The following is a 24,656-nucleotide window of genomic DNA, read 5'->3' as shown; positions in this document are numbered from 1 at the left end:
CAAATATGAAGTTTTTTGTTCTCCAAAAAGGAACTTCAAAACTTTAAATTTGAATTTTTTTTTTGATGAAATGTTAAATTTATTAATCATCAGCTATAAGAATGTTTATGTACAAAGAAACTTTTTAAATGAAAACTAAGAGATCTTCCCTGCATATGTGCTCGAAACCATGCTTGCATTAAACCCCTTAAGCGTGGCTTCTTCGTATAACCTGTAGCCGTAATTCGATTCTTCACTGTCTTATCAATAATCTTTACCAATTGGCCTGACTGTCTTGGTTTCTTTAAATGCCTTCTATCATTCCTCTCCCTCCATATCATGTAGACTGTAGTTTGAAAGACCAACCTCACTAGAATGTACTCAAGTTCTCAAAATCCATGAATTATGAGGTGTTGAAGCGTGTTTTCCCAGTCAGGGTCAGGCGGTCTCCCCAGCAAAGTACCTACCACTTCGATCCAAAGCATGTAAGTATAAGGACAGGCAAAGAACAAGTGGTCTCTCGTCTCATTTGGCTCTCCACAGAAGATACAGCCTTGCACCTGACCCCATGATCGCATACGTTCTCCAGTGGACAACCTATTTCTTATTGCCAGCCATGTTATAAAGGCGAACCGCGGCACTCCAAACATGAACCAAATCACTTTTCTCCACTCTTTACTAGGTCCATGGGTTCTGATCCTCTGCCATGTGTTAGTAGTAGAGAAATGCTTGCAAAATTCAGTCTCATTCTTTCGCCATAAACAACATCCCGTAAGTGAGTATTCTCTTCCATCCAATAAGTTTCAACCAAATTTACGAGCTCACGCATCTGTCTGTCGCCGCATCTACGAAAGACCCAACCTGTTTCATTCCTTACATCACAAATCAGAGCTGTTCTAGTCACACCAAGATTTAGTGTCCCAACCTTACCAACGATCTCAATTAGTCTGCCTAGAGGGTACCATATGTCTGTCCAGAACCTGACATTTTTGTCCATTATGAACCTCCATCCTCACGAACTGTTTCACTAATGTACGCAACTTCAAAACTTTCCGCCAAACCCATGAACCCAGAACCGTGTCTCTAACATCCCAAAAGGATTCTCTGCGGAGGATGTATTGTTTCACCCAGCTTACCCAATGGGAGTGTGACTCACTAAACAGACGCCATATCAGCTTGAGCGAGAAAACCAAACTTACTTCTGCTATGCTTCTTACCCCCAATCCTCCCTCCTGCATCGGACTGCATCGGCCTGCATACCTCCTTCTAAGCCACTTTTGCCTTAGACGTATCATTTGGGGATCCACTCTAGAGAAACGCCGAACACATGATGTCAATATCATCCATACTCCCTTAAACAAGTTTGAAGTTTCGTATTTTTATTTCCATTTTGGTCCCTACAATCACACATCACTTTTATGATTCATAAATATTTTTTCATTTATTTTTTTAATCTTTAAAAAAATATATCTCATAAATATATATATATATTTTTTACAGATTTTAAATTTTACACATAAAATTAAATAAAAGATTAAAATAAGATTTAAAATATTTTAAACTAGATTTAGTCAACAATAATATACAAAAGAAACTTAACAGTTTTTTTAAAAAAAAAATTTACATGAAGACATAACTATTACACAAATTTAAATATTACAACAACACTAATAGTAATGTAAGTTTGATCCGGAACCTTCAAAATTTTCAAATATTGTCCACTTTTTTTGTATAACTTATGATGATTGTTGTTGTTGTTTTTGATGTATTTTTCGTTCAATTCTTTCTTGCTCATATCAAATATATTCACGAGTATTAATATCATCGAAAACAAATTAGTCATTTAGCAATATTTTATGTTTCTCTTTTATTTTCTTGTTCCGATCTAATATATTTACAAGTATCAATATCATCCGATTTCAACAATTTTTAGCTCGTAATCTACAGAGTAAAAATGAAGAGAGCCATTTTTACTTCGAAATGCACTAATAGATCATATATGCATTATAAAAATCATTTTATAGAATAATATGGTATTTTGTTTGAAGTTCAATATTAATTAAGTTATTTTTATTTAAACTTTTATATTTTAATATAATATTTTATTAATTAATATTGTTGTAATATGTTTATATATGTGCTAGTTATTTACAAAAGTTATATGAATTTAAATTAGTTATGACAAATATAAAGACCATATTATAAAATATAAATAGTTTTGAAGTTGAGTTTGAAGTTTTGATTTTGGAGAATAACATCTTTGAACTGCGAATATAGAATTTGAGTTTTTTTTTTGGAGATGTTCAAAGTATTTTGTACACTCTCAAAGATTTAATAATTTTCTTACTATTATTATGTTGGCTTGCAAACACTGAATAGAAAAAAACAATTTTCAAATATCAAAAGAAAGTTTTTTTTATTTTTACTATTTTTGTAATAGATGTTAAATAATGTTGTATATGTGTCATAAAAACTGTATGCTTTTTGAAAAAAAAATACACCGTATATTGGTTTGTCCGAAACAATCGATCTCACTAGGGTTCTGGGATAACTAGGGTTCATCAATCCTGTTGAATTTTAGGGTCAAGTAAACGGTCTCTTCTACACTCCCACGTCAACATACAGCAGAAAGTCTCAGCCTTTGAGCTTCGTTACTGTTGAATTGCTTTGAGAATTACAGTTATAAGCAATGCTTAGCGTTATACGAGTTCATCTACCGTCGGAGGTACCTATTGTTGGCTGCGAACTCACACCTTACGTGCTTCTCCGGCGGCCGGATAACACCGCCACCACCGATGATGTGCCAGAGTCATCCCCTCTTGATGGTCACTTCTTGAAGTACAGATGGTAAGCTATGCCAATAGCTTTGTCTCACTCTTTAACTAGCTTATGCTTGATGTGCTTATGTATATGTCTCATGTTAAAGTTCAAATCTTTGTTCTTTTTTCAAATATAAAAGTGTGAGAGATGTTTAGTTTCATTCTATCTTTAAAGTCTGTATTTTTAAGATGCATTCTCTGGATATCTATTTGCAGGTATCGTGTACAAAGCGATAAGAAAGTTGCTATTTGTAGTGTGCATCCATCCAAGGAGGCCACATTACAGTGTCTAGGATGCATAAAGACAAAGGTTCCTGTCACCAAAAGCTACCACTGTTCAACTAAGTGCTTCACAGACGCGTGGCAGCATCACCGTGTGTTGCACGAGCGTGCTGCTGCGGAAGGAAATGGTGAAGAAGAAGAGTTGCTCCGTTTGAACAGTTCAGGCTCTGTCTCTAGCATCCTCAGCACCGTTAGTAGTTTAACAAACGGATCATCATCATCAGTTTATCCCTCATCCATATCCCAAAAGACTGGCGCAGGAGGGGAAACACTTGTTGAGGTTGGACGCTCCAAGACATACACACCGATGGCTGACGATGTGGGGCATGTTTTGAAGTTTGAGTGTGTAGTGGTCAATGCAGAGACAAAACAGAACGTGGGGCATTCTTGTACTATATTGACTTCTCGTGTTATTCCAGCTCCATCGCCTTCTCCGCGCAGGATGATCCCTGTTAGTGGAGCTGTGGATTCTAATGGCCGACCTATGTCTATGGGATCATTCACTCTGCTGTCCTATAATATATTGGCTGATGCGTATGCTAGTAGCGAGATATACAGTTACTGCCCCACATGGGCTCTTTCGTGGACATACCGTAGACAGAATTTGTTACGGGAGATTGTTAAGTACCATGCGGATATAGTTTGTCTACAGGAGGTATTGCTTTTGGTTTAGTTCTGAACAAGTACACTCGTGTGAGTAGTTCATAGAGAAATAAAAATCTCCTCCTTTCATCTTGCAGGTACAGAATGATCATTTTGATGAGTTTTTCGCTCCCGAGCTGGATAAGCATGGTTACCAAGCTATCTTTAAAAGGAAAACAAATGAGGTTTGTTTTGACTCCTCTCTATGATCTCCCATAAACCTTTCATGCTCACTTATGTTCACAGAATGTGCTGAACAGAACTTATTGATTCACTTGGTACTTATTAGGTCTTCGTTGGTAACACAAGCACAATTGATGGATGTGCTACTTTTTACAGAAGAGACAGGTTTTCTCATGTTAAAAAATACGAGGTATGTCTTAGTATTCTACTTTATTACATGTATATATTGGGGCCTTTTTTACTTAAATCATCAAGCTGCTGATCCAGGTTGAGTTCAACAAGGCTGCTCAATCTTTGACTGAGGCTCTTATTCCTGTGCCCCAGAAGAAAATTGCTTTGAATCGATTGGTTAAGGTATTCAAAGATGCTCTCTACTGGGCCATTCTTGTTTCCACACATTCTCCATGTTTGATTTTCATGTAAAACTTATGTAGATTCTTTCTTTTTGAAGGACAATGTAGCATTAATAGTTGTTCTGGAAGCAAAGTTCGGTAACCAGGCTGCTGATATTCCTGGGAAGCGCCAGCTTCTTTGTGTGGTGAGTTTTGCATCTCTTTGCATCTTCTTTGTCTCTTGGTGATCATTTTTTCTCTATGTTATTGGTTTGTTGAGTGCAGGCTAACACACATGTAAACATTTCTCATGAACTGAAGGATGTAAAGCTCTGGCAGGTTCGTTATGTTGATTGCAAAAAAATAAAAACTTTGCGGATTTCGGATTTTAGCATCACTACTAAGTCACATTTGGTTATTGCTCAAAACAGGTTCACACATTATTGAAGGGACTGGAAAAAATAGCTGCCAGTGCAGATATTCCAATGCTTGTGTGTGGTGATTTCAATACAGTACCAGCAAGGTGCTATACCCAATATGTCAAAATCTAGATCAGATTATGATTCTGCTCTCTAGCTGTATTAATATTGAGATTTTCTTCCAAATATTTTCAGTGCTCCTCATTCACTTCTTGCTCTGGGGAAGGTTGATCCAATGCACCCAGATTTGATGGTTGACCCTCTTGGAATTTTGCGTCCTCACACCAAACTAACTCATCAGCTGCCGTTGGTACTATTATCATGAAGTCATGCTTAAAGTCTTAAGAACTGTAACGTATGTATAATCATCTCACCTTGCGAGCCATGCAGGTTAGTGCTTACTCGTCCTTTGCAAGAATGGGAGGCAGCCTTACTGCTGAGCAGCAAAGGAGAAGAATGGATCCTGCGTCAAATGAACCCTTGTTTACCAACTGTACCAGGGATTTCATAGGCACACTTGATTACATATTTTACACAGGTTCCTCACCAATGCCTGCCAATTTGCAACTCAGTTTTTCTTTTCATTCAATAAACATTTTGCGTTTTTATGGTTTCAGCGGATACATTAACAGTGGAATCGTTATTGGAACTGCTGGATGAAGAGAGCTTAAGGAAGGACACGGCTCTTCCATCTCCAGAATGGTCTTCTGATCACATTGCACTTTTGGCTGAGTTCCGCTGCATGCCTAAGACCAGACGCTGATGCTGCAAACTCACAGATGAAGCAAATATTTTATGGAGATACCATAAGCTGTAACCGGTGCTTAAAGACTGGACCCAGTGGAGATGATTAAGCTACATGAGGTAGTCTGGTAGATCGTGTGTCCATGTACTATATATCGTAGGTTTATTTCCTTTCACCTCACTGTAAGAAGTATGATCACTTTATGGTTCCTTGTTTTTTTTCCTTCTCTTAGTGTTACCTATTTGCATGTAGATGTTTTCTTCCATGGCTTGTCATTGTAACAGTGTAAACTTTAGATTCTTGAAGAAAATAGTGGCTTGAGTTTATAGTCACTTTCTTGAGAATAAAATATCTGTTTGTGGCTCCAAGTCTCCCTGCACACAAATCCTATAGTATCAATGTTTTACACTCTTTCTTTGTGTATATCTTGTAGAGATTGTGAAAACGGACTCTCAACAACTTATACATATTTATTTAGCCCTCCAATAAATACAAAAGATTCAGAACTCAAATTTCAACTGAGACATGAGACGTGTCAACTAGTAGCCATTATTTAAACATTTTAAATAAGTTTCTTGCAGAATTAGAACTATGATTATCCCAAGTTGATAGTGAAACATATGTATACAATAAGAAACAAGTCTGTTTATAAAATGGCATATAGAGTACATTGTTGCATATACTGATGATTAGAGTCATGGGTTACAATCAAAATCGACAAATGCTGGCTCTATTCATAACAGCAGCAATCATGTTTCTTGGTGTGAGATCAGACTTGAATCAAGACATAAAGGGATGTCAGGACTCCATGTCTGATCTCTACTCATGTCTTCCTTTTGTAACTAGCAAAGCTAAAGCTCCAGACTCAACATGTTGCACCACACTCAAGGAAAAAATAAATAAAGGGCAGACCAAGAGATGTCTCTGCACTCTTGTCAAAGACAGGGATGATCCTGGTTTAGGGTTCAAAGTTGATGCCAACCGTGCAATGAGCCTTCCTTCCACTTGTCATGTCCCTGCAAATATCTCACAATGCCCAGGTCAGAAACTCCGTACCATAATCTCCTCTACAGTATCTTCTGGAAACATAGAAGATGATGATTTACATAGTCACAAAATTATATATTTCTTATCATCTCATTTTTTCTGCAAGAAGAGCTTCTACATTTGCCTCCAGATTCAGTAGCCGCCAAGATTTTTAAGCAATTCACTGAAGGCTTACAAAATGTTGAACCTAGAGGTACTAATGCTACTCTTTTGACTATAAATGGCGCACACATGATTCCATCCCGTTTCTTTGAACAAGAAGAAAAAATAACAAAGAAACAAAAAATATTGCAGCAGTCCCCACAAGTTCAAGCGTCAAAGGAAGAGATAAGAAGCAATTTGGTCTAGTGATGGCTGGAGCTTTCTCAGTATGGTACCTAGTATAATCCTCTGTTATGAAAGTTAATAAATACAACCAAACTCACTATACATGTCGTATCTATCAGTTGTGGATGTACCATGGCTTGTTAATAAAACATATTGTGTTCTCTTAGCATCTCATTAAGATATTATGTGATGGTATGTTATATAACTGAAAAGAATCCTCGTATGGAGCTACTTACCTTTAGTACGGGGCTAGATGTTGTTGAGAGTCCTGGAGTTGAGAGCAAATTAGCTGTGTACTTAGAAGCATGCCAGACAATGAACTTGAAGTTCAGAGATCCAGAAGATGAATAGCAATAGCAGCTGAATCCAATGCTAGATTGCTAGACATGTATTCTCATATGCGGTTGGTTCACACACAGCAACAATTTGTAAGCATGATAAAGTTATCACAGAATCAAACTAGAAATTGTATTTCACCAAGAAAGATTGTCAACAACACAAGAAAGAAGAACAAATTGGATTTCAAACCAACAAATGAATTTGTTAGAAGAAACCAACAAGATCAAAATCTTAAGAAACTAGTCTATTTTTTAGGCCAAATCCTAAAAATAGCCTGAAAACAAAAACAGACTCACCTACAAGGCTACAAGCAAGATTAGTTTATATATCTATCTCTTGAATGAGAGATCTCAAAGGTGAGGGGCAAAATACATGTGCTCTCTTGGGAACATAAGAAGAAATAGAGTCAGGTTTAAAGGACGCAAAATTGACAAGTCTTAATTGGCTAATCCCAAGCACTGGTCACTCCTCCACCATAGCCACCACTTGGAGCACCACCGTATCCACCACCACTTGGAGCACCACTGTATCCACCACCACCATAGCCTCCTCCTCCATAGTAGTCATTGCCACGGCCACCACCACTACCGAAAGAGCCTTCTCTTCTGAAGTCACGGCCACCAAACCGACCACCACCCCGTTTCTTGCCACCGCCAAATGAAGCACGTGAAGCGTATCTTGTGAGCCACTCAGGCACCTCTTGATTGGCCTCTTGCATCAGTTCAGCGAGCTGCCTAGCCAGTTGTGCATTTTTCTCATTGAAGAAGGCTGTTGCTATGCCAGATTTGCCTGCACGTCCTGTTCGCCCGATGCGGTGAACATAGTCATCAATGTCATTTGGTAGATCAAAGTTCACTACATGAGCCACATGTGGAATGTCAAGACCACGTGCTGCCACGTCTGTTGCAACCAAAATGGGCGTCCTCCCAGTCTTGAAGGACCTCAGTGCCACTTCTCTTTCCTTTAATGCATAATAACACAAAGTAGTAGTCAGAGTTAGTCAACAGAGAACAAACTTCTTGATAATGAACTTGAAAGATGTCATTCAGTAATATGAACCAGCTTGTCATTAAAAACATAGGTTGCTTTAGCTTTAGTTGGAGTGAAGTGTATATTTTACTTCACGATAGCAAGGTTTGATTCACATTTAACATTAAAGAAATTATCAATCAACGAACAGTTTGGTTTTAGCTATTGCTGGAATAGAGTATATCGATAAAAACGGAATAGTAAGGTTTGATGTTCACATTATCAATCAACGAACCTGTTGTGTTCTATCACCGTGGATGGAGGTTGCTGGAAACTCATTCATGCACAGCCAATTTTCCAAAGCGTCGGCTGACCTCTTTGTCTCCACAAAAACCAACGTCAATGATTGCTGTGTATGAAAAGAAAAGTAAAGCCAGCAACAGTCAGGGCGTCAAGATTATGATAATAGATCTTGGCTAAGTAAACAGCAGATGGGAACTCCCGCATTACCTTGTCTTGGGTCTCTCTCTGGGCGTGTAGCAGATCCATGAGATGACTTTTCTTGTCAGCCTCATGGACATACTCAACCCTTTGGGCGATTAAGTCAGTGCTTGAACCAACTCTTCCCACAGCCAAAAATATATAGTTTGACAGAAAATCAGCTGCCAGTCTCTGTACAAGAAACAAAAAAATGAAGAATTAATATAAACCTAAAGTACCAAATCTTCTTATGCTGAATATTATGCAGGCTGTTGTTCTCATATATCACGCAAAAGGCATTTTGACTTCCTTGCCCGTCTAAAACTAAACCATCAAAGGTTCACCATCATTGTTTGGGTAAGAACACTATTATCCTCTGACAGATTAAGCTCTGACTTTACTAGAATATAATTGAGCAAGAAAAGGGTGTTACGTGGACAAGTAGAACCAACCTGGATCTCACTTGGAAACGTAGCACTAAACAACATTGTCTGTCTCATCCCACGTGGAGGCATGTCCATCTGTTCAACGATCTTTCTAATTTGTGGCTCAAAACCCATGTCCAGCATCCTGTCCGCCTCATCCAGAGCTAAAAATTTAATCATCTGCATTGAGACTCTAGCTCTCTCTAGCAAATCATTTAACCGGCCAGGAGTTGCCACAAGGATATCAACTCCTCTCTCAAGTTCCCTTAGCTGCACAAACAATAAAAGATGAAATTAACAAATCAATGCTTGAAAATTGATTGACTAACACCTGTAACCAGGATTAATTCCAATGCTTCTGCATATTACGCAATGATGATACGAGCGAAATGGCAATGCCAACTAGAATTCAAGAAAAGTTTGTACGGTACAATATTAATTATGCACTGCTGACTTCAAAATCAAAACATAATTTCAAAAATGAGACAGATACAAGGAAGAACAGAGCTAGAAGAACCCAAACCAGTAAACCGTGAGTTGCTATTAACTTAAAACAGACAACAGCCCTATAAGAATGAAACAATATCCAGAGACAAAGGCAGACAACGACGAAAGAAAAATTATATGTGCATGATAATTACCTGCTGGTTAATAGGTGTTCCTCCATAAGCAACAACGACCTTCACACCAGTTTGGTATGCGAATTTTTTTGCTTCGTCATGAATCTAAAAAAAAGAGCAAAACGTCAACAATGTGTGTATATTAAAACAATACGCATATGTCTTGTCTGAATAAATTCTATGCTGTGAGAGAATGAGTAGATTCTCTATGTTACCTGAGATGCCAGCTCCCTTGTTGGTGAGAGGATAACTGCAAGAGGGTAAACGGTCCGTGAACCACGAGGTCTCTGAAGGTGCTGATCTCTCATGATTCCACTAATTATCGGAAAGCAAAACGCAGCAGTCTTCCCAGACCCTGTCTGAGCACATGCCATCAAATCCCTCTCTGCAAGAAGTATCGGAATGGCGTTACGCTGTACAGGTGTTGGCCTCACGTACTTGCACCTCCTGATGTTGAGATTCAATGCCTCCCCAAGATCAATGTCCGCAAATGTGTTAACAGGAGGAGGGACGTCTCCTCCACTGGTCTCGACGGGAATATCTTCATAGGCATCAAAATTAATGCCAGTATTCTCCAGAACGGCGGGTTCTAAATCAGCATCATCTCCAAACGGATTAACTTCACGGTCCCAGCCTCCACCTCTGTTGTTCCATCCACCACTTCCTCGTCCACCATAACCTTGGCCGGGACGACCTACATCATTCCTGTAGCCACCGCCTCCACCAACTCCACCTCCAGGAGCCCATCGAGAAGGTTGACCACCATACCCTCCACGATCATTTTGTGGCAAATGAGCAACAGGCTCTGACTGCCTGTTCCTTAGATGTGGGGGAACATAAGCAGGCTTTGCCCTGGAAGCAGCCTTCTCAGAGTCAGCCACATCTGCCCATGATGCACTCATAACTGAAAGTTTGTCCTAAATCTAGAAAAAAAGCTTGCAACTTTAAATAATCAAAACGGTTGCAGGTGCTCCTGTTACTTGTTATCCTTGACAATAATGAACCTGGCAAATTCCACAAATGTCTAGTTAGCAGAGAAGTGTAATCCAATAGCAGATGGGTGATTGTGAATAAAGGAAGATGCTTTATCGAAACCCATAAGCTGGAAAGATGAAACCCTCAAAAAATCTCAATCAGATCTATCAAACGACCAAGTCAGAAAAAGGTGGCTTTCGAAAAGCTCAAAATAGAGAGATACGTTCGCGGATAAACAAGGAGAGAGGATCTATGGAGAGAGAGAGAGAGAACCTTAATAATCGGCAGAGAGAATCGAATCGAAACGAGGAAATCAATTCAACGGTAGTCGTTCACCCAACGGAGAAGCTCGGAGAAGAGAGAAAAACCCTAAATTTACTTGTTTTGCTTATTTTTGGATCGGACACAACACAACGCGAGAAAATAGTTTTATTACCTTTTTTACCAAAAAAAAAAGAAAGATTTATTACCTTTTTGTTTGATATTGTTGACCTGCGATTATATGAGATTTTATACTTATATTTTTAAATATAAGTAAGGGACCTCTATAAGTAATGTAAGTGTTAACAAAACTGAAAATCTAAAGTAAAAATTCTATAAATTAATAATAATAGAATTAAGATAATTTATCAATTTATACAGTTATTAATTTTAAGAGTTTTTGTTTAAATTTATTTTTTAAGTATTTTATTTGAAAAAATAAGCAAAATATTATATATTAGTTTAAATTTAATAGATTTTAATTTATTTTATATTATTAGCTTAATTTATATATTTTTATATATTTAATACCTACAAATAGATTCATTTAATATATAGCTCGATAATAAAAATATTATTCAAGATACATTTAAAAAAAATTAACAATAAAATCATCCCAGGACAATTGACCGAATTTCATCGCTTTGTATAGGATTGGAACTTATTATCCGGGATCTTGGATCCCGATCTGGATATTTTGATTTTTAAGTTCGGGTATTCGAATCCGAATTTGTATTTTTAAAACATATTAATTTTTACATATGATATATTAATATTTTTATAGTCTTATAATGTTATGATTTAGCTTTTATAATATTGTAATATGATATACATTTATATTTATATTGATAAATGTTGTATAAATATTCAATTTATGAATTATTTTTAATATTTTAATTTTAAAAATATATATTTTCTTTTAAATTATTTTTATGGAGCTGGATCCGGATAGTAAAACTACAAATCTGACGGATCCCGATTCGGCCATAAATTGTGTATAATAATTATTAATTTACGATTTTAGTTAGATTATATATTAATCTAAATTTTCCTAAAAAATATTTTATCAAATTATTTATAGTTTACATAAACCTAGTTTATAATTAGAAAAAATCATTAATTATATATATTAATTTATAAAGTTTATATTGTGAATAATTCATCATAAATTCATAATCCTAAATTATTATGGGTATCCGTCAAAAAAAAAAAAAAAAAATATATATATATATATATATATATCGTTTCACAGTTCAAAATAAAGAAAAAGAAATTAACAGATTTGTAAACATCAACGTCTTCCTCCAAAAGAGTGAGGGCATTAAGGTAAACTAAAGCTACGTCCTGAAGACTACAAACCCCCCCACTCGCCACTTTTCTCACGCGCCCCTCTCCATTTCGATTTCCCCTCACTCTGCACAAGAAGCGAGCGACAAAGAGAGAGAGAGAGAGAGAGAGAGAGAGAGAGTACACCCATCCAATTTAGGGTTAGGGCGGCTCCTAATCATCATCTCCTGGCTCCTGATCTCTCTTCTCGATCTGACTAGACGGAAGAAGACGCAGTATCAAAAACATGGGCGCGAATTCGGTTCCGGCGGACGCAACACTCGATCTAGATGAGCAGATCTCCCAGCTCATGCAGTGCAAGCCTCTCTCCGAGCAACAGGTTCCCCTTTTTCCGGTTAAATTGGATTCGTTTTGTAGTTTTCTCGGGTGAACTTTTGACTCAGATATTTTTTTTCTGAGTATCTGATTATGTCGAAATGGTATGTTCTTTTGTGGGTTAAAGAAAGGTCTTTTCTCTGTTGCTGTAGATGATCTTTCTGTGTGCTGCTTATGTCAAGATAGGAATTTTAAGGTGGTTGAAAGATGATCTTACCATGTGCAGTGTTGTTTTGTTTTCAATAGGTCAGAGCATTATGCGAGAAAGCTAAGGAGATCTTGATGGATGAAAGCAACGTCCAGGTTGGTTCTTTATCATACATCTCTTCATGATCGTAATAATTCTCATGTGGTATATATTGTGTAATTAGCTTGAATTTATTTTAAGTACACGCTCAATTCGTTTGGTTTAACTAGAGTTAATTTAATATATTATACATTTCCCTGCACGCAGCCTGTCAAAAGTCCAGTAACAATCTGTGGTGATATTCACGGACAATTCCATGATCTTGCAGAGCTTTTCCGTATTGGAGGAATGGTAAGATCTGTAACACTTCCTGAGATGCATAATGGCTGTAAAGAAGCAATTTATTTTACTCAGTATCCCCGTCTTTTCTAGCAATTATTAATTCTGGGTGGGTAATACAAAGTCTGAGTGCATGCTCATTGTATGTATTTGAAAGTAGTGCTTATATATCGTTTCTGGTTCCAATTGGTTGTCTAATGAATGTCCATCATACGCTCTTTTGCAGTGCCCTGATACCAATTATCTATTTATGGGAGACTATGTCGACCGTGGATATTATTCTGTCGAAACTGTTACGGTACCAAGTTTATACCATCTCCAGACTTTTTTTTTTGTTCAACAATAATTATCTGTTTTCGAAGTATAAAGACATCTTTGTCTTGTTATATTGTTTAATCAAATATCATGTGTCTATACTGGTGGTTTCTGTTCCTAACGTTTATGTATGTCCGTTAGATTACGATGCTGATACTCTTTCTATATTTTTAATTCCATATCTAGCTGCTAGTTGGCTTGAAAGTACGGTATCCCCAGCGAATCACTATACTTAGAGGAAATCATGAAAGTCGTCAGGTAAACTAACTTTTGTCTCTACTTGTACGTTTACTTTCTGAGGTATAAAGTGTTCGGATAATTTTTTTTCTGGTTTCTGGCATTGAAATCTTAGACGAGACCCTATCATACTTGCAATTAATTTTCTCATGTGTATGCACTATGCTATATAGATTTACGGACCAGTTAAGGTTTTCCTACATTTTGTTTGCTGTACTTTTCTCTTAAACTTTATATCTGACTCATGGTTTAATACTTTTTTTCGCTCTGACAGATTACTCAAGTTTATGGATTTTATGATGAATGCCTGCGAAAGTGAGTCTCCAACATCTTTATGCTGTATAAAATGCTTACTCATTCTGTTCATGCCATGATTCTTTTTTCACTAATGCTCCGCACGTCCTATTTGTCTCTGATATTCTCATTTGACTGTTCACAGTAGTAATTTTTTATTTTTGTCATACCTTAGTAATTAGTGGTAATCAAAGACGTGTAATTCTCCTTATACGCATGTAGGAAAATCTTTTGGGTCATTTCTGTTTGTTTAAATTGCGACCTTGTACTTGCAGGTATGGAAATGCAAATGTTTGGAAGATATTCACAGACCTCTTTGACTATTTCCCACTGACAGCCTTGGTTAGTGCTTAAGACATAACGCTGCACATTTATATACTCATATAGTGTAGATGACACATTATCTGTTTCATGCTCTCATATTTCGATAGATGACCCATTGCTGACGTTTTGGCGCTCTCAGTATTCGATATAAGAGAATGGCTTTTTTGGCACATGCTTGTGCGTGTGTTAGCATATTTGGTTAGCAAGTGTGGTGTTTCTAAGAGTTTTAGTTCCAACATATAAGGAGGGTATCCATCTCATATCATATCTCCTGTTTGCAGGTGGAGTCGGAAATATTCTGCCTTCACGGTGGATTGTCGCCGTCTATCGACAACATTAGGAACTTCGATCGAGTTCAAGAAGTTCCACATGAAGGGCCGATGTGCGACTTATTATGGTCTGATCCTGATGACAGATGTGGGTGGGGAATCTCTCCTCGTGGTGCCGGATATACATTTGGTCAGGTATTGAATTACGTAGCCGCAGTTTCAGAAAATGTCCTGAATCTCCTTTTTCTTTGTTTGTTCCAGATAAGTGTGTAACTGACTTTCTTTTTTCCTTCCTGTTTCCATAGGACATTTCCGAACAATTCAACCACTCTAACAGCTTAAAACTGATTGCTCGAGCGCATCAGCTGGTTATGGATGGGTTCAACTGGGCACACGTAATTCAATCAAACTCCTCTTCCCTGCATAGACTAGCCAAACCTGAGATTCTTTGCTAACTATGTTAAAAATCTATTCCCATTGACAGGAGCAAAAGGTGGTTACTATCTTCAGTGCACCAAACTATTGCTATCGCTGCGGAAACATGGCCTCCATCCTCGAGGTTGATGACTGCAGGAACCACAACTTCATTCAGGTATGTCTAGAAATCTTCATTTTGACTTCTGTGGATTCAAAGGACTAATTAAGAGAGTCTAAATTGTGAAACAGTTTGAACCAGCCCCAAGGAGAGGAGAACCAGATGTGACCCGAAGGACACCCGACTACTTCCTATAAACAAGAAGTCACCTCCTCTCAGCTGCATAGCCCGGTTGTTGGTTTTTGAAGATCTCTGCTTATTCTAGTTGGTACAACGCATTTGTGTTCCAGCTTGCTTCTCTTTAAAATCGATTTAGCCTTGGAATAGTGTAATATAGGCGACGAGGTCAATGAACTTAAAACCCCCCATGAATGTTTGTGTTTGGCTTAAATTGTTCAGCTCCCTTCTGCATCAAAATCTGTTTCATGTGAGAGATTATTTTTAACATATTTTCTTGTAATCATTCCGTTTAATTACTGCTTTTGCACCCTTTTGATATAGACATGACTAATATGAAGTTCTTTAAAGCCACAGCAGTGGAGACTTTGTTATATGGTCAAGTGATATACAAGTGGCAACACTAATATTATATAACACAAGAGAATGAAACTGTTACTACAAGTTTAAGTAAGAGAACATGGAAGGAACAAGATCAACAACAGACCAGGCAAGCCCTGCGTACTGCAAGAACCTTATACCCGTGTCAATATCAAACGAGTCCTGATTCAAGAACTCGCACATTTTCTGTGAATACCCAACCGAGTTCTTAGTTTCGTCCGTATTCTTCCCATTTGCATATCCCTTGTCTAGCTTGAGCTTGGGAATGTACGTGGTGGATCTTATAGGAATCCCAAGTGTGTTGGATACTGTTGGCAAGATCCATTTAGCAAGGGATTTACTGCAGAATTTCACTAAGAGTATCGTTGGTATCCCCACCATGACTCTCCCAATGTAGGCTGTAACAGGAAGCTCTGGTGAGAAGATTCGTGGAGCCCCTTCGTGGTGGAACTGGCTGTATGTTTGCTGAACGCCAGTCACCTAAGACATTCAAAACCATTGATTAAGGCTACTCTCTGAATAAACCATTTACAAAACTGCACTATATAGCATCTCTTGAATGCTCACAATTCCTAGTGCAACCCCAGTGAAGGCGGTGTGATACTCGTAGCTTGGAGTTGGGTTCTCGGGGGTGGGATAAGCAAAGAGCAACAAGAAACTTAGAGCAGTCCAGAAGGAGCTAACTGCACAATCAAATGGCTTCTCTGTTATTTGGTGTTTGCAAGTAGGAGTGTTAGTGAAACTACGAGCAATGATGCTTACCATTCTGTTTCGAGGTAATGAAGTCGTCAATGTTTTCATTGACGGTAAGCCAAAGACCGAGAGTAAGGACTCCTATGGCAAGACCAGCGATGATATCGACCACACTGTGCATACCCAAGTAAATCCTTCCTAGGAAGAAAAGAAATGATGTCAGCTGAGGAATCAAATACTTGTAAGGTATGTGTATGTGCATTTCTCTGGTATGAGTATGATTGATCTTACCAAATGCAATTAGGGCTACCAACAGACAAGCAAAGGCAAATCCATAGTATTGGATGGACGATTCTTCATGTTCAAAAGAGGACAACACATAGTGCAACAGATATCTGAAACACAAAACCAATAAGGAGACAAAGTATTAAAAACCTATATACCACATCAACTATTTGCTTTAGGAAAGATCCGTGTCTTGTTCACGACAAGGCAAACAGATAGCACAAAATGATGCCATTGTCAACCGTGGGATCTATCTGTTGAGAGCAGACATTAATCACTAGCTAGGAAATAACTACAAGAAGCGGGGTAAAGAGTTTGTGGATAACATACCCGGATAAGCAAACAGTGTTTAAAGTATGCGAAGAAGGCAAGCCATACTCCATTGCATTGTCTTCCTCATCTTTTGTGGCAGTAATCCTTCTGACTGGTGGGCAGCTAGGGCGAGGAGCTGATACAACATCCTACAAATACAGAAGACTATATAAAGGGAAAGTTCCTTCTTTGAAACTTCTAAACTAAGAGAATGTGTTACAGAAAGTTAATACCTTTATGCAGTTTCCCAAGTAATCACAGAATGCTATCAATAGAGTCATCTGCCTCGCCAATCTACCATGTCCACTCTGTAAAGATAATATCAAAATTATGATCCTATCCACAATAGCAAGCCATCTCTATGACTAAAGTTTCCAACTTTGATGTTACCCAGAAGAGCAGAGGCAAGAAAGCAGTGTAAAAGGGCACAGAGACAACACACGAAAGCCCTGAGAAGAGAGCATCCAGCACTCCACTCTGATGTTTCTGCAAAAAGAAAGAAACTTTATCAATCTCCCAGATGAAAAAGTCAATGAAGTTTGGATCCAAATGAAAAGTCAATAAAGCACCTGAATTTCGAGGATGAGGGGAACGCCACCGACGACTTGACGAGCGACCCATGGTTGAACAAGAGATCTAACCTTCTGGGTCAATCTCAGATAGGAAGATAGACAGATCCATGTCACAATACTCACGAGGGTCAATCCTTGCCATGTCCCTGAACCTTCCATTGATCTTTTTTCTACAATCTTCTGCTTCCTTCTTCCTCTCTCTCTCTCTCTCTCTCTTTCCCTGTTTCAAGAAAGAGGAGAGAGAATTCAGAAAAATGGAGTCGAAAGATTTGAAATTTTTGAGAGTAGCTCGCTCTAATGGTCGTGGTGGGATGTCTCTCTCTCGCGGCGTCCTGTGAGGAGCTCCAATGGATGTTGGCTGGCAGAGAGAGAAAATATTAAAATAGAGATAGGAAACTTTCATAGCCACCAGCTTTGAGCTAGTACGCACGTTTGGTCTACGTGTGGGTTGCGTGACTTGAGTCAACGCATATATTTAGTCAACAAAAAATTTAGTCAAATTCCTTAAATATTATTTTACTTTCTATTGGTGACTGCCATTTTTGAGATTTTTATTAAGTCTTTGCAAACTTTTATTTAATATAAAATATCGAGTGGAGAAATAAATATTTTTAGAAAATGAAAAGGGAGAAAATAAAACACTTTATTTGGCAACAAATAATAAAGTCACTTTGAAAAAATCTACAATTTACTTATGGGAATATACATTTTCTTCGTAAATTCGAACAACAGATATAATATTTGATTAAGATCCCATAATATCAAATAATACATGGTAGACTTGTGTGTATGCTTCTACGTTGTAAGAAAATATCCCGTTTCATAGTTATATTAGACTTTATGATCATCACACAATCAAACACTTCAGTTTCTTTGTCTTTACAATCAAACACTTCAGTTTCTTTGTCTTTCTGTCGAATCCTCTTACACATACATATCCTCCATTTTTAATAATAGTCAGAACTAATATTTGGGAACTTGTGTCATAAATTTTCTCAATGTTCAAAAAAAGAAAAGAAATTATCTCATAAAGGTCGTCATTGAGCATTGCATCTCACTTTTTTTTTTGCTCAACATATCATTCATTAATCCAAATCATAGTACAAAGGTTTTTGACCTCTACAGTCTTAGACCAAATACAATGATGAAGTCTACTATCACCTTGAATCACTTAGATGGACCCAACACTAGCTGACTGAGACATCACTGTATTGTTACAACCACCGGGATAGATAACGCTCCACGACCCGAAGCGAAATCATCCCTTACACCCCTAATTCGACCTCATGACCCGACACTGCATCTCACTTTTTTTTTAAGCTATGGCATGTGTTTGTCGTCATAAATGCATGAACTATTACTGAGGTTTTGGCGAAGTACCTTATTGAATTCTCTATTTGTTAGAGTAGTATATCATCAAATCACATTTTAACTGAGAACAGTTGGAAAATTTCTGAGTTCCCCCTAGGGAAGCTCTCTGTCCCGATTTTCGAGGCCGCGCCGCAACCGTTCCTCCTCGACGCCGGTCGTGCCCCTGGATGCCGGCGTCGGGTCCTCTGCTCAGCCTGCTGCTCTTCACCGCTCCCTGCTCTTTCCATCGTCATCTCCAACTTCAATTCTTGTGTCTTCGTCGTCTCTTACGCAATGGTTTCCACGAATCGCTTCACCGTCGCTGTCTCTCATCCTCCGCTCGTCACCGCTCATTCTCTTGTCACCTCTCATCCTCTCAAGGCGAACAGGAGCACCGGATCTAGAACCACCAGATCTGCTCATTTTCTCAGAACCGTGAAGTCTCCGCTTGGTGTACAGCCAGAGCCTCCTCTCCTCCATCACGTCTCTTCACCATCTCAACCTTTTGAACCGCTGGTCATATATTCCCTCAGACAGCTTCATCCCAACAGATCTCTTGACGTGAGCTTTCAAAGTTTTGTAATGGGCTTGCGGTTTAGTTCAGGTCTCGATGAGAGCTATGGATTCCCATACGGTAATATTGGAGTTCACTTTCTCAGTTTGTTCTCAGTTCGCGTCCTCTCATGGATTATCGTCAAGAGCATCTCCCCACCTCTGCCGCCTCGCCTCGTCACTCCATTCCCTTCAGAGATCTGCTGCTACTCCACCGCTAGCTTCACTCGTTCGTCACATCTCACCGCCGATACAGCTTATGGACTCCCCGACATATGTTTTTGGCCGGGCCTATCCTATTTATGGGTTTGTGAAGGGCTTTTACGAAAGTCCACTCATTCATGGCCCACTAAGTGCTTCCCTTTGTCGGATGTTATAAAATTGAGACATCGCTCCTCATCCGAAGCATCATGCCGGTCCACGGTTTGTCGTCTCGTCTCGTACATGGTTCACCTAGCCCCAAGTTGTGATGTTGTACAGGGTTAACCTAGCCCCAAGTTCATGAGTAGTAGATTCAAATCTAGGCAAAAGAGGCCTTTCTCTATGGTTTTTAGCTATGTTTCTGGAGTCACTCACCTGTTCTTGCCGCCTATCAGTCCTTATCTTTGACAAAGTTCCATTGAGAACTCGGGACGAGCTTAGTCTCCACTGTTCCTAGACAATTATTTTTTAGTTGAAGCAAAGGAGAGTGTGTCATCACCAGTGTTTGTGTTTGCCAACCATTTCAAAACCCTCTCAATAGGGCCCCTCTTCGTCGGTTCATATCCCGACTTTAGTATGTTCTTCGGAACATCAGTTTCAGGGTCTCAAGTGAAGCATCTTTATGCGTATCTTCACCCCTTTAACACCTCTATCACTCGTATTGTTGTAATAGTTTTCGTTTATCGTTTGACCGTCGAGTTTACTTCCGGTTGTAGTTGTTTAACCCTTTTGAATATTTAAGTTTAATATAAGAGTTTTCGTGACAAAAAAAAGGCATGTGTTTGTCACCAACATGTTTCATAACCTCATCATCTTCTGCTCCCCATGTGATTTTGTCAATTAGTCCTGATTTTGTTCATGGGGTTCCTATAGAAGACATTTTTATCCTGGGCTTATGAACCCCTTTTCAGAGGCCCTGCAGAGTTTTATATTCTCATCATTGGTCAACAAGTTCTTACATAAAAGAGCAACTCTTAGCATAAGCAAAAAGATCAAAAAATATAATCCATTTTTACGTAGAAGAAAAGGGACAGCATCTATTGGTTCAACCACCAAACGATAGAAATAAAGCAGAACTTAGAAGTATGACCGCACTGTTTCTTGGTCTTAAAAAGAAGCAGATGTACAACAAAAACTTATGCTTTCTCTCCTCCTTTGGCTTATAAGCAACTGAATGCGATCAAAGTAAGCTTACGCACAAATACCTCGGTTACGACTTAACATACGGCTCGTGCCATATATCTGCATTCCTCTGTTTCATGTTACCTCCCTTCCTCCATGCCCACCAGTCACTAGGTTCTGACCAGACCACTCTCTTGTCTGACCACCAAGCCCAGATGATCATCTGTTTTTGTTTCCACCGTAACCAGATCTTGCATCTCCATTGTAACCTTGTCTTCCTTGGGTATACGACATTTTGTCTTGCTACTTTCCACCGCATGCTCTTCCTGCATACTGTCTCCTCTTCTTGAGCTTAGATCCAGGCCCGCCACAACCGGTCCTAGCCTCCATTGCTCTCTGCAAGAACATCAAGTTTCTCTGTTAATTGGAAGCAAAGGTTTGAAACCTGTTGTGCTGGAAATCGTAGAAGACAATGCAACGTGTAGGTTGGTCCCAATTTTCATGGAGTTTTTCAGCGATCATCATATTGGTCATGATGATGTGGACTCGGTTCTTAGAGAGATCAAACATTATGGCAAGATGATGTAGACTCGTAAGAGGTCGAGTCTGTGAAGAGATAAGTCTTCAAGCCTCCTCTTTGATCCTAGCCTTCACCATATCAAACGATGGTTTCGCAATTCTTAAGCAGTTTCCATACATCAAGAGAGTTCAAAATCTCAAATAGTCTTTTCGAAGTCATCTTTGGTGAGAGCTCTGGTTGCTACCATGACATGATCACAGACGTTCTCAGTAGGAGCAGTGAATGCTTGCTCTTCTCCCTGACCTTAGGGACCTCTAGTAACATGGCGCAAATGAGATGAAAACTTCAAGAAACTCAAGGTCTATATGCATATGCTATGGCATTTGTCTTCTCTTTTCCAATCTTTCCTGGTGAGTGGTGAGACCAAAAGGATGTAAACAATTAGCTCCATTTAAAATATATAGACTGATATTAAACATTATGAACCTGAGATTCAACACTGTGTCACACAAACAAATATATGTGTACCTGTTCGGTTGTCTTTTCCGTGTTATAAATTAAATATTTTTTAAAATATAATAAGAACCGGAAGATTAGCCGCGCGCATGTGCGTTTTTATAATAATGTTTGTTTATTAAATAGTTTTAACATTTTATAACACTATAATATTTATCTATTATAAAATGATGAATATACATGTTGGTATCTTAAATATATCATCGTTGTTGAAGAGTTAACATATTACATTTCATTTTAATTATTTTTAAGACTTCATATGCACAAAAGAAAATTAAGTTTTGCGGCTGACACAAATCACCAAAACCAAATAGGCAACATGACGAAACGGGATTAGGTTTTCTTCTCTCGATTTGTTTACTATTGACTCTCTATAAGTGAGTTCATTTTCTACCTCTATAAAATTATGCTTTCATTCTCGTTTTTGTTTTATTGATATGAGTTAAGTTTCTTTTTTAACTTCTTTTATGAATTCGATGAATTAAATTAGTGTCAAATTAAAAAAATGGACATCTGTAAAAATTAGTTTCACTCCAGATACATATCTAAGAACCAAAATTTTGAAAAAAATCACTGGTAAACTATATTAACAGATCATTGTTCAAATCTAATATATCAAGCTCTTATAAAATATATAACTGCAGACTTGAAATATAAATGTATGTCTAGTATATATTCACCAGTTCGGTCTAAATATCATCTAATCCTAGAACAACAAAACAAATTACTTATTTCACCAGTTCGGGTAATTTTGAATCCAAACGGGTAATATTCGAACCCGAATGGATATCTGAAGATAACCAAACCTAAGTATACTTAACCCTATATTTCTAGTTTACTTCTCATTTTATTCAAAATATTTATATTAATGATGCTTGTTGGTAAAAATTAGATAATATACATATAATTATGGACAAAATTATTTGCTACTCACTTAAAATATATATCAAGCTCTTGGTTCTTGCATTAACAAAAGTTGCATCTAAAATTTTAAAACAACAACAAAATTGGTGTCTCTTTATTTTTAAAGTTTTATCTCCAAATCTATTAATAGTTTAATTTTTTAAAAAATTAGAAAACCAGTTAAAATATATTTTAAATACAAAAAAACTTGAACAATGAATTATTTATTGATTTTTTCTTCAAAATTTAAATATTCAAACCCGGCCCAAAATATCCAAAACCGAACATAAAATACCCGAACCAGACTCGAAGTGTAGAAATATCCGAACGGGTTTTATGCTTCTATATTGAAATACCTGATACGAACCCGAACGTGTATCCGAATGCTCACCCCTACGATATATGATCATCATTTGTATCTTGCTTGAACAAAAAAAGTTAAACCATTGATGACAAAATTTTCAATGTGGGACTTTTACCATTTTTAATAATTTATAGTATAAATGTATGTTTTTCCCAAAAAAATGGTCTCCACACAAACATACAATTATATAATATATACATATATACATATAAATGTTTAGAATTTTAATGGGTAGAACCCCATTAGAAGTGCTGTTACGCATACATATCCTACATTTTTACCAATAAATTCTATTTCGGACTCGAGTGGGAACTAATCTAAGAACTTGTTTTATATTGTACATATTTATCTTAACCAGAATGCAACCAGCAATGAATCTGTTAAACAAGATCTGGGTTTATGTCCATGTGCTGAATATTGTACTCATCAGCAAGAGATCCCTATCAGTCACAAACTTGTCCACTAAAGAATGGTGTTAGATATCACACTGCATCGTACTTACCCAATACACAGCCAGCAGAGGAATCGACGGAGTGGGGCTACTGTCTCAACTGCTCCATGTTACTCTATATATGGCGTTATTAGAGCATCTCCAACGTAAAACACCATTTTTTCCTTCAAAATAGAGTAAAAGTGAAAATGGAGTAAAATTGTTCCAATCCTACTCCATTTCCCCCTCTATAATGGAGTGATGAACAAAAAAAAAAATAGATTACTCCATTTATGGAGTAAACTTCATTATTCATTATGGAGTGAGATATGGGGTTAGGTTGGAGCATTCTTTACTCCATAATCATTTTAACTATATTTTAGAAAAAAAAAATAGAGTAGGGATGGAGATGCCCTTAGAGCACCTCCAATGGAGGTTCTATCCATTGGAGTTCTAAACATTTATACGTGTATATTTATACATTATATAAGTGTATGTAAGTGTGGGGATCATTTTTTTGGGAAGAACCTCATGCAAAGGTTCTAAAAATTATGGGTAGAACCTCCATTGGAAGTGCTCTTAGAGCACCTCCATCGGTAGCATCTAGAGGAGGTTCTGATATATTAAAGAGAAAAAATTAAATGAAAAATGAATTTATTAAGCTGAACCGCTCCTTAATTTAGTGATTATAGGAGTGGTAAAGAACTCCTACGTGGCATATTCATATTGGTTGATTCTTTTTCTACGAAAGGAAAAAATGCGTGGTCTTTTCTCTCTATTGTTGTCTCGGCGGTGCTCTCTTCGATGTCATCGAAGAATCAGAGATGCTTTTCTGATGAAATCTCCAAAGCTTGATGATGGCTCGGTCTCTCCGTCTCTCCTCTTCGTGATTTAACGCCGACGACGACAAAGAGGAGACAGCAGTGGAGTAATGCGCCGAATCCGATACCAACGATGTCCCAGCCCCGGAAATCCGATACCGACGACGTCGTGGCTCCTCCTCTCGTCCATCCTCAAGTTCCTCTCGATCAGCGACTCCAAGCTCTGCAAGTCCTTAGCCAACTCGCTGTGACTCCTCACCATCTCCTCCATCGATTTTATCGGCACCGAGTCGCTGATCTTCCACCGGTGCCTTCGATATCTCGTCTGTCTCTTCCAACTTAGAGGTAGTGACTCTCGGAACCGATTGATTCAACTCGACAACTCCTCTGACAACTTTGAGGTTTATGGTTGTCGAATCCGATGATTTTGGTGTTGTAATTAACCAAGTGT

The 24,656-nt window shown here is 38.0% G+C and overlaps 5 protein-coding genes across 6 annotated transcripts; 3 read left to right on the top strand and 2 right to left on the bottom strand.

Moving 5' to 3' along the window:
• The first annotated feature begins 2,454 nt into the window (after positions 1 to 2,454).
• LOC106296342 (carbon catabolite repressor protein 4 homolog 1) lies at positions 2,455 to 5,750 on the top strand. The gene is made up of 11 exons (XM_013732460.1): positions 2,455 to 2,826; positions 3,015 to 3,735; positions 3,821 to 3,907; positions 4,012 to 4,095; positions 4,173 to 4,259; positions 4,357 to 4,443; positions 4,523 to 4,576; positions 4,669 to 4,760; positions 4,852 to 4,966; positions 5,047 to 5,194; positions 5,274 to 5,750. Exons 1-11 carry the CDS (start codon positions 2,669 to 2,671, stop codon positions 5,417 to 5,419), a joined length of 1,779 nt encoding a protein of 592 aa, XP_013587914.1. The 5' UTR covers positions 2,455 to 2,668; the 3' UTR covers positions 5,420 to 5,750.
• A 322-nt stretch (positions 5,751 to 6,072) lies between these two features.
• Positions 6,073 to 7,016, top strand: LOC106300745 (protein YLS3-like). The gene is made up of 3 exons (XM_013736952.1): positions 6,073 to 6,441; positions 6,558 to 6,641; positions 6,743 to 7,016. The coding sequence occupies exons 1-3, from the start codon at positions 6,087 to 6,089 to the stop codon at positions 6,832 to 6,834; spliced, it is 531 nt and encodes a 176-aa protein (XP_013592406.1). The 5' UTR covers positions 6,073 to 6,086; the 3' UTR covers positions 6,835 to 7,016.
• Positions 7,017 to 7,226: 210 nt separating this feature from the next.
• LOC106300743 (DEAD-box ATP-dependent RNA helicase 11) lies at positions 7,227 to 10,982 on the bottom strand. The gene is made up of 7 exons (XM_013736951.1): positions 10,857 to 10,982; positions 9,824 to 10,612; positions 9,630 to 9,713; positions 9,016 to 9,258; positions 8,594 to 8,755; positions 8,379 to 8,492; positions 7,227 to 8,075 (listed from the first exon to the last, which is right to left on the bottom strand). The coding sequence occupies exons 2-7, from the start codon at positions 10,508 to 10,510 to the stop codon at positions 7,560 to 7,562; spliced, it is 1,806 nt and encodes a 601-aa protein (XP_013592405.1). The 5' UTR covers positions 10,511 to 10,612; positions 10,857 to 10,982; the 3' UTR covers positions 7,227 to 7,559.
• A 1,242-nt stretch (positions 10,983 to 12,224) lies between these two features.
• LOC106300357 (serine/threonine-protein phosphatase PP2A-3 catalytic subunit-like) lies at positions 12,225 to 15,506 on the top strand. 2 transcript variants are annotated; one of them, XM_013736484.1, is made up of 11 exons: positions 12,229 to 12,510; positions 12,753 to 12,809; positions 12,961 to 13,044; positions 13,259 to 13,330; positions 13,534 to 13,605; positions 13,859 to 13,899; positions 14,154 to 14,220; positions 14,484 to 14,666; positions 14,777 to 14,866; positions 14,956 to 15,063; positions 15,138 to 15,506. In XM_013736484.1, the coding sequence occupies exons 1-11, from the start codon at positions 12,418 to 12,420 to the stop codon at positions 15,201 to 15,203; spliced, it is 933 nt and encodes a 310-aa protein (XP_013591938.1). In that variant the 5' UTR covers positions 12,229 to 12,417; the 3' UTR covers positions 15,204 to 15,506. The 2 variants fall into 2 exon arrangements, with proteins under 2 accessions (XP_013591939.1, XP_013591938.1); XM_013736485.1 differs by lacking the exons at positions 14,484 to 14,666; positions 14,777 to 14,866; positions 14,956 to 15,063; positions 15,138 to 15,506 and adding an exon at positions 14,310 to 14,435 and having other exon boundaries at positions 12,225 to 12,510.
• An 18-nt stretch (positions 15,507 to 15,524) lies between these two features.
• Positions 15,525 to 17,808, bottom strand: LOC106300355 (lipid phosphate phosphatase delta). The gene is made up of 8 exons (XM_013736483.1): positions 17,424 to 17,808; positions 17,245 to 17,340; positions 17,088 to 17,162; positions 16,873 to 17,003; positions 16,549 to 16,652; positions 16,327 to 16,455; positions 16,132 to 16,247; positions 15,525 to 16,044 (listed from the first exon to the last, which is right to left on the bottom strand). Exons 1-8 carry the CDS (start codon positions 17,583 to 17,585, stop codon positions 15,622 to 15,624), a joined length of 1,236 nt encoding a protein of 411 aa, XP_013591937.1. The 5' UTR covers positions 17,586 to 17,808; the 3' UTR covers positions 15,525 to 15,621.
• Between the last annotated feature and the right edge of the window lie 6,848 nt (positions 17,809 to 24,656).

Source organism: Brassica oleracea, chromosome C6 (assembly GCF_000695525.1).
Source record: "Brassica oleracea var. oleracea cultivar TO1000 chromosome C6, BOL, whole genome shotgun sequence".
In the NCBI taxonomy this organism is placed as follows: domain Eukaryota; kingdom Viridiplantae; phylum Streptophyta; class Magnoliopsida; order Brassicales; family Brassicaceae; genus Brassica; species Brassica oleracea.
This window is presented reverse-complemented; position numbering and strand designations above follow the sequence as displayed.